The 9,437-nt window shown below is 38.6% G+C and overlaps 1 protein-coding gene across 2 annotated transcripts; it reads left to right on the forward strand.

Moving 5' to 3' along the window:
• Nucleotides 1–1,200: 1,200 nt before the first annotated feature.
• Nucleotides 1,201–8,668, forward strand: LOC115921178 (NACHT, LRR and PYD domains-containing protein 3-like). 2 transcript variants are annotated; one of them, XM_030978367.1, is made up of 3 exons: nt 1,201–1,357; nt 2,320–2,609; nt 6,806–8,668. In XM_030978367.1, the coding sequence occupies exons 1-3, from the start codon at nt 1,266–1,268 to the stop codon at nt 8,533–8,535; spliced, it is 2,112 nt and encodes a 703-aa protein (XP_030834227.1). In that variant the 5' UTR covers nt 1,201–1,265; the 3' UTR covers nt 8,536–8,668. The 2 variants fall into 2 exon arrangements, with proteins under 2 accessions (XP_030834227.1, XP_030834228.1); XM_030978368.1 differs by having other exon boundaries at nt 6,851–8,668.
• The last annotated feature ends 769 nt before the right edge of the window (nt 8,669–9,437 follow it).

Raw genomic sequence — 9,437 nt, forward strand, 5'->3', positions numbered from 1 at the left:
GAGGATGCATGCTTCTTCCATTGCTCATTGTGTCAAGTCAGTTGAAATTCGTGAAATTGTACCCCGTTTGTTCATTCATTTGTATAAACAACAAAACTATATTATAGCATATAATGGGATTAATGACCAACTGCTGATTAAGTTTGCTTTGTCTGATCCCCCCCCCCCTCTTCAGGCTGATACTATAACAGGAAACAATGATGTATGTGGTAAATTACTGTATTTGATTTAGTTTGATGTTAACAGGCTAGCCCCAATAGTAATTGAAATACTGCTTGTTGAGCTTTTGTTTTTTTAAACAGGAACTTTAATTGAATGTACTTTATATATACAGAATGTATTAATCGTAATATGCGGGGAGAGTGGGGGGGGGGGGGGGGTGGGGATACAAGTTGTAAAACGTGCTGGTGAATTGTCTTTCCCATCGGTTGCTGCAAAACTGTGGAACCAGCTACCTACTGCTGTGTAGACGGCCACATCTGTTGACCAGTTCAACAAACTACTCAAGTCACATCTATTCTTCTTTCATAATTATTATTATTTATTCGACCATTCATATAAAATCATATGGCAAGAGACATGTACATAATAAGAATGACAATTCTGCTGGACATTGCTTTATTACCAGCCTACATACTTGACTGATCTCTGAGAAGTGTCTAACTTTTGTTTTTAAGTGGCTCAAACATTGTGGAGCGTGTGTGCAGCGCTTTGTAACTGCCAGGAAAAGGAGCTATATCAAACATCTTTTGGATTGGATTGGATTTGCCAAGGCATATATTTTTAGTATGCCTCTATAGCTTTTTAGGGCAAATAAGATGTAATCAATGTACAATTTTTGGGAGGGGTCGTCTTTTATCAATTTATGTTCATTGGTAATAATTATAACATTTCAGAATGGGCCTATGACTCATGACTATGATTTACCAGTATATATTGTTGTGTATGTGTATATAGATAGACTCATACAGCTGGGATTTATGCAATATAAAAGCCTTAACAGTGAGCGTTTTATCAAAAACGGTATATGCATATCTTGGGGGGGGGGGAGGGTGGGGGAAGGATATATTCCCCCACCCCCACCACCCCCTGAATCTCCGCCTATAGATAATAGTGAAATTGAAACGCCCAATTATCTTTATTCCAACTGTTTTATGTACATAATGTAGATATTTCTGAATATTGTTTCAAGTATTGTCGCCCATGTCATATCACCATTTTCCAGAGGACCACACTTCTGTCGAGTGAGAAGGACATCTTACACCATGGATGGATTCTGCCTCCTCTATCTGCTCCTGATCCTCTTGATGAGATCTGGTGACGTTGAAACCAATCCAGGTCCGAACACTGCAGTAAGGTATGCATACTAGTAGTTCCTTCAGGGGTTACAATACAGTTGAGTTCTGGGCCCTGTTTCATAATTGTTATCGATAACAAGTTACAATAATTGTTATTAGCTACTGAAATTGTGGCATTTGATTGGCTGAGAGCAGATTTGTCATATAAATTAAGCATTTGTGATTGATAACAAGTTTTATGAAACAGAGACCTACAGTGAAATTACGAAGTTGCAAAAGAACCAATCGAAATGATAATTTCGCCCAGTCTTGCTAAAGTCACATGTACTGGACACAGAAATGTTAATATGAGACTACACAAACACGTGGCAGAAAGTTGTGGTCCACAACAAAATATTTGTCATATTAAAAAAAAATGAAGAGCTTTCTTTTTCAGGGAAGATTTTTTTTTCTTTGATACTCTTCCACACTAAAATAAAAAGTATGAAAAAGCTTACAATTTTTGTTCACCTTTCCCAGAACTCAACCTTCTTAAACGAGGCAAACCACACAATGTGGTCAATTGTCATCAATGAGTCGATGTGACACTTGAAATCATCATGTTATCGAACAATTAGTGATTACATACATGTATATTATACATATACAGATAATAATTATAATGATGAAGGTAAATAATAATATTAATAATAATAATAATAATGATAATAATCATCATCATCATCATCATCATCTTTAATATCATCATCATTAATGTATTTGCTGCCAGACTCTGCTTTTTGTGTGGAATAATTACCTTTGTCAGAACAATACCGCCCTCACCTGCAACTTGGGGCAATATGTTTCGAATTTTGATATCACAGGCATAGTATATTCTGATATCCCCAGGCTATTATATTGCATACTCAAGCACGTACATGTAATACAAATTGTTGAGTATCACATGATAATTTCTCAGCCAATAGGATGCTCTCTAACTAATATTCTATTGTCCCTAATTGATTTATTATTCATTTTACAGTACTGTCAGTGAAATGGAGTTCCTAAAGCTGGCCCAGGATATCGCTCCATCTTACTACAACACTGTAGGGATATCTCTAGGGTTCTCCTATGCTCAACTACAGGCAATCCTGGTTGAGAATTTGAAGAACTACACCAATGCCTTACTGGATGTCTTTATGAAATGGAATGTCATGCAGCAACCTTCACACTCAAACAAACGACAGCTTTTGGCAGACAAACTACGAGAGATTGACTTGGGTTCCCTATCAGACGGATTACTCAATGGACCTCCAATTCCAAACAGCACAGGTAAACAGATTTTAATTCTTGCTACACCAGAAGACATAGAAGACCATTCATAAAAGTGAAGTCAATTTTTACTATAGAGATAGTGAGTGCTCTGTGTTCTATTCATTTGCCACAATTTACAGAAGTGTCAAGTTTTATCAGGCCCTTCGCATCTTTTCATAATTTACTAATTTAGCTTTGTTAATCCTAGATATTTATCTGGACACCAATATAGTACATGTACAATAACTTTGAGTGACAGCAGAATTTAATGTATGTCAGCTTTCTTTACATGCAAACGTTCTACAAAAAAAATATATTCCATTCTGACACTGTAATTATGCATCCGCCCACCGAAGATGGTGCCGATGAAAATATGTTTTGGGGTTGTATCCATCCGTCCTGCTGTTTTTTATTGCGATATTTCAAGAACCACTTGAGGTATGAACTTCACACTTGGTGATAATATTTAATCGCTATAGGAATATAAACTTGATTAGATTTGGGATAAGACAGTGTAGGTCAAAGGCCAAGGGCCATAAGGGCCAAATTAAATTAATTTTAGGGTTTAAAGAGATGGTTCATTGAAATGTGGAAAATTGGCAAATTACACCTCTACAGATTGCTGAGAACATTAACAAAATGAGCAAAGTACTTTTGAAGCCCTCATTGTTGTGAGGAATAAATTAAATGCAATTTTGTTACCCTTTCCTGAACCCACTCACTAAGTGAATTGACGGCGTTATTGTACATGCGAAACGATGACGTCACAATATGAACAACCTACATAACACATTCGGGACAATGTTGGATACCCATTGCAATTTTCAGATATGGGTTAACGTTGTTTGTATATTTACCGCCAGTGGTGATATTTCCTCTTTTTTGGCATTTTGAATGAGATACACTGAATAAATGATACTTTTTACAAATGTTTGTTTGATTTTTATATTTTTTTCCTTCACATTTGAGCATAAAATCGGGAAAATAATCACATATTCTGAGTGCACTTTAGCGTGTATGTGTCTGATCTGGGAAGGCAAAGGACATTTTGCATGCTGACCTAACGACTCTTTTGGAGTAAAATAGGCGACAAATTTACATAGAATTGTCCAGATATTCATTACAAAAATGTGTGATTAAGCTGATTAATTTACATTTTTGATAAATTAAGTCGTATAGGACCTGATAAACCGAGAGAAACAGATCAGCCCGATTCGCGATTCACGGCTAGCTCGAGCGCCGGGCTACGGGCTAGGCTGGCTAGCAAGCTGCGCTAGATGTGATGCACACATATAGTAGAGGTCAGTGTATTGCACACATAGTACATGCACAGAGTAGGCCTACGCACGCACAGCTACCAGCTACGGGAAACTTGAACCAGGGAGGTGAGACTTTAAATGGAGATTCCGTCTCGAAAGAATTTCCCGAGGGAAAGATATTCAAGATTAACTTGGCTTAACAACAAGTAATGTAACCCTCTTCAGCCATCAAATCCATCAACAGTCGCCCTTATCAGACCACAGATGCCCTCTGGCGATCCAAATGTTACGAAGTGTTACGCAACGCGGCCTGCTTCCCTAAGCTCTCCAAACACTTGGTCGTAAAAAAAAGGCTTTGAAGCCATGCGAGTCACCGAGAAAATGACGTCATACTCATCGAAGAAGTATATAGCTATAACAGACAAAAATACAAAATTGACAACTTATGGCACAAGGCAACCTTCTATTGGTTATCAAATGCTTTCGCTGTGCTCGGATAACTCTTCTGAAGACGTAGCCATCTGAACCAGCGAAATCGACCAAGGAAATCGTGAGTTAGAGTGAATGCAAGTTTCTCATCATCATCACGTTCTCTTCTAATTATTGACATTTTCCGAAAGTTTCCGAAATTTTTACATAGCTAGGAAGGTAGTCCATAAGTTTATCTCTTAAAATAACTAAATGAAACTGTGTTGTATATTTGCGCATTTGGTTTAATGAGGGTTAGAAGTTGTCAATTCATCACCACTTTTCACTCCGAGTACGGGCCGGCGACGCGTAAGCCGCCGTGCTCGCTGGGCTGTACATGCTGGATGTTGTTGGTGGAAACACACTTAGCTGCATTACTACCCTGGCCCTGGCCGTGTATTCAAAGTTGTGCTATTGATCCTCAACATTTCAAATACCACTGTACAAAACTCAACTGATTTCATTCAAAGGCAGTACTATAGTGACGATTGATGACACCTAAAGAGCATTAAAATACAATTTGTTCAACTTTCTGATGTAAGAAAGAATAATTTAAAAATTAAAATTGTGAGTCTACTGTCAAACTTGCCGATCAACCGCATCGGGATGATTATGTGCATTTGTACTGTATGTTGTGAGTGTATTGACTAAGATCATGTATTCAAATGCTGCCTATTTACATGGAGCGGCCTACGCATTCACGATGAAACCATTTAACCGTACATTCTGGTTCGCTGCAACGAATAAGATTTTCCGTTGATGGAATTTCACACGTGCATAATTTGTATTGGTCTCCAACTTCCCATACACCAGGCTCAAGAATCAAATCTTCCTCAAAATCAGTCAGAAAGTCTAAATCGTCGCCTACCAAATACTCTTCCCTACTGTACGCCGCCATTTTTGTCGATAGCAGCCGATGTGTATTTCCAACAATGCATTTCGCGAGCCCTATGTCACTCAGTTTCGGGAGTGAGATTTACGAGCTGTGCGGTCCGGCTGGGGGATTAAGGGGATTATGATAGGGGGAAAAAAGACTCTCGGTGCAACGGACTGCTTCAAAGGGCCCTCTTAGATGCGGAATCCATTTAACTCACATGCATGCCCTGCTTGAACGCTACATCGACGATATATTCACTCGCTTTTTGGAAGTTATATACCATTTATCTAGACTATACGTCAGATTAAGAACCAAAACCATGCCATGGAGGAGCCTTCTGGAGTATACTCAAGTATTTTTTCGTCCATATCCATATTTCCAGGGGATTTTGATAAAGGTAAACAGCGTTAGGTACAAATGGGTACGGTACTCGAGAGTCAATGCAATACATGTGAATAGCACGCAAACTGCATCTCGCACCGTCGTCAATCATTTCAGCTGAGCGGCCCGCTGTTCATATTGTGACATCACTTAAAAAATCAGCTGAGTGGGTTGATTTTTCGTCAAGTTCAATCAACTTTTATAAATTTCGCTCGAATGTACAAGTCACACAAATGTAGTGGTGTTACTCAGTGTAATATTTCGATTGCAATGATACCAAATTCAGTCAAGTTTGAAATCAATAAACCATCTCTTTAAGCCCCATTATTGCAATGTCTCAAGAATGGTTTGAGCCTTGAATTTTAAATTTGTTGTTAATATGTATCACCATATTGAGACGAACTAATTATATTTCGGGTTAAGAAGATCAAAGATCAGCAAAATAAAAGGATTATCACCATAATAATAACTGTTTAAAGTTATATCCTTCATCAAAAATTGATGGGCTTTTTATTGGTTGAGAGCTCTTCACGTGATAAAAATAAACACTATTTTGCAAAAAGTTATATTTTTACGGCTAGCAAAAAAACTGTGAAACGTTTAACTCATAGCCTGCCATAAGGCGGAAGGCACGCTATTGTTAAAATGCTTTGTTCACGCGAGCAAGCTACTGTTACTCAGCTTCTTGCATGATTGCACGCATTCGTAATAGCAGTTATTGTTCATGCCAATTGGGCTGTGCCTAGTGTTTTGCACGCGCTATTGAAACCATCGCGTTAATCCGATTATCTCGTTATAAATTTGGCATTGGGGGGATTTGTGGCTTGGCACAATGGGGATTTCCCCTGTGGCAGGATAAGAGTTAAATGTTAAATTTTTGTTTAGATTTGTTTTCGAATAATATTTTTAATTTAATGAATTTTGATCAATTTCAAAATTTTAAAGCAAATATACCCTGTCCTTGGAAAAATTATTCCAGTGATATTCATGTAGAAGTGTCATGTAAACCTAAAGTACTCAGATTTTGAATGCCCTTAAAACTGAATGAAATCATATAAGTTCAGACAAACATGTACATGTAGGACTTTGTGTCTTTGAGTACATGCACCTAGTCGTAGGCCACACTATTAGCCTCAAGCCTTTACAATTCTTTCAGATGTACCTTGTAAAGAACAAACTATGTTTACCTATAGATATTATGTGAATATGGATTATCTATGTATTTTTAGGAGGGCCATCAAGACTGACAGAATCACAGACCAAACCTCCTTCAGCTGAATTTCAGACCAAACCACTTTCTCCTGAACTGGTTGAGCGGTGTGCAAATGATTTCAAGTTCAAGTACAGGTCAACTCTTTGTAAGATCAGAGCTGATCCTCTCAATCCTGCTTCTGTTGTGCAGTTTAAAGAAATGTATACTAATCTCTTCTTACAAGAAGAACATGGAACAGAGAAGCGAAAGATAAATTTCAATGATATCCTTGGTATCAGAGTCAATGGAGAGTTCCCCAGGCGGATCATGGTTCAGGGAGAGGCTGGGGCTGGAAAGACTACCTTTTGTGCCAAGATTGCCTGGGACTGGATGAGAGGGGAGTATTTCAGTGACTTTGTGTGGGTCTTGATTGTTCCTCTACGTGAATTTAAGCAACACACTATTGGCGAGATTGCAAAGTCTTATCTTGCCAAAACCAATCCAGCAACGGTTTCACAGATTACTGAGTATATCCGCTCAAATTCTGACAAGGTATTTATCGCTTTCGATGGGCTAGACGAAGTCAGTGGCAAAATCATGAAGACAGAATCTGTATGTGAACCACAGCCTACTGATCAAATGCAACTTCAGCCATCACAGCCAAGTGTCACCTCCTCAGAGGCATGTGGAAGCTTATCTGAGACTGGTGATATTGGACTTGTAGATATTCTTTGTTCGGATCAACTTGCCTCTTGCCCAGTCTTGGTGACCACTCGCCCATGGAGAGCAGTAGAGTTTAGATCAGATGGTGATCTAATGAAGCTCTACACATTCATTCATGTTGAGGGTTTCGACAGAGAGAATTTGTCAGTTTACATTCACAAATACTTTCCAAACAATGATGATAAAGCAAATCAGCTTATCCAGTTCACCATTGATAATGATATCATATCTGAATACCTGGCCCACTATCCTATATATGTAGCCATGTTGTGTCTTATGTGGAAACAACTTGACGAGCCAAAACTAAAGGAAATGAAATCACTGAAAACATTTTCTCAGATATTCAATGAAATGATTGGCTTTCTAAAAGAACATTATGCTCAGAAAGAGGTGAAGAAAGTAGGCAGCCCCTCACTTAATGCCTATTTGAAAAAAATTGATGAGCTTCTTGGACCTATTGCCAAACAGGCCCTCAATGGTCTGCTAGAAAATACATTGGTTTTCAGTGAAGATGATTTCGAAATATGCCCAGAATCCAAGGTCACTGCCTGTCGGGTTGGGATTTTGTCTCAGGAGGACAGAATTACCACTAGCATGGACATGCATGAGAGGAATCCTCATGTGCAATTGCATGTCTTCTTCCCTCACAAACTGTTTCAGGAGTATATGGCTGGAGTCCATCTTGCTTCCCTATATGAATCAAATCGTAATGAACTCAACAGGCTGATTGAGCAAGTAGTGCTGCCAAGGAAGGAGGAGTTTAGGTATCTCCTGTACTTCACTGTGTCACATAACAAAAGCATTGCAGCCCATATAATGAGGTCTATGCTACAGGATATATCCATGAACAGAGGGGCTTCACTGCAGGAACAGAATATAGATTTCATTGTTGATGTAGCCTTTGAGAGTCAGGACCCAGATGTAGCAGCCTTGGTGAAGGCCATGATTTCATCAGAGAAGAGTGTGCTGGGCGACACATCAGCACACACTGTAGCTGGTTATGTATTCACTGGGGTACCTGTGGTAAGTTTAATCATTGATTGATAACCACAATTAGTTCATCCATTTTTGTACAAGTAATTCATCTTTTGTAATTTTCTCATAGTACAACAGTATAATCATGGAAGGGTGTATCCCAACTAGCACATGTGCTATTATCTGTGCTATTATCTAAGTACACTGTTGTTCATAATGGTGGAATAATTATTTTTACCCCAATTTATTGAATGATTTTGACAATGGTTTATTCCTAATAGTTCTAGATAATAGTATACATTCTCAGATTTTATTGAATGACAATTGGGGAGTGTTTGTGTTGCGTGACTGCTAAAGCATGTGTGTGCTACATGATAATCAACTAGGGGACCTACGTCCTTAAGTCATAACTGACAGTAATGGGGATTATGATACCTCATAAAAGGGCACTAATATAGCACATCGACACGGTTTTGATCCTGGGGGCTCACAGTAACGAGGTCATTGCTTAGCCAATGAATCATGCCTGTACGCAGCGGGCGCTAGGGTACGTCGACGCCCCCACAAAAACACAAAAACAAAGAAAATGCAATAAATTTTCAATAATTCATTGCATTTTGCCCCAACCCCCAACATAAACAAATCTTCTTTGTGGACATGCCTTGAACCATAATGCATGGCCCTACAGAGGAATTGTTCCACCATTATGACCAACAGTGTATATCAAGAACTGCAATCGTAGAATGATATGCATGCATTGATGCCCGCATTTCTATTTCTTTGAGTAGATAAATAAAGCAATTAGATGATGCTATTGTACACAACACGCAACAAGGCACACGTCATTAATCACGTATGGTTTTCCATGTACTTTGGTGGATGCTAGCATACTAATATGTGACGCATCACATACGATACATTGCAATGCAGGATATAAAATGGCGTCTAAAAAGTCCCGTTTGAAGAAAATC

Source organism: Strongylocentrotus purpuratus, unplaced genomic scaffold (assembly GCF_000002235.5).
Source record: "Strongylocentrotus purpuratus isolate Spur 01 unplaced genomic scaffold, Spur_5.0 spur5_scaffold_1, whole genome shotgun sequence".
Taxonomy (NCBI): domain Eukaryota; kingdom Metazoa; phylum Echinodermata; class Echinoidea; order Camarodonta; family Strongylocentrotidae; genus Strongylocentrotus; species Strongylocentrotus purpuratus.

What these genes read in the sequence shown, in the direction of transcription:
- LOC115921178 (XM_030978367.1), top strand. Translation starts at nt 1,266, where the DNA reads ATGGATGGATTCTGCCTCCTCTATCTGCTCCTGATCCTCTTGATGAGA. An exon ending in GGTCCGAACACTGCAGTAAG is followed by an intron (nt 1,358 to 2,319) that starts GTATGCATACTA and finishes TTCATTTTACAG; the next exon opens with TACTGTCAGTGAAATGGAGT. An exon ending in TCCAATTCCAAACAGCACAG is followed by an intron (nt 2,610 to 6,805) that starts GTAAACAGATTT and finishes ATGTATTTTTAG; the next exon opens with GAGGGCCATCAAGACTGACA.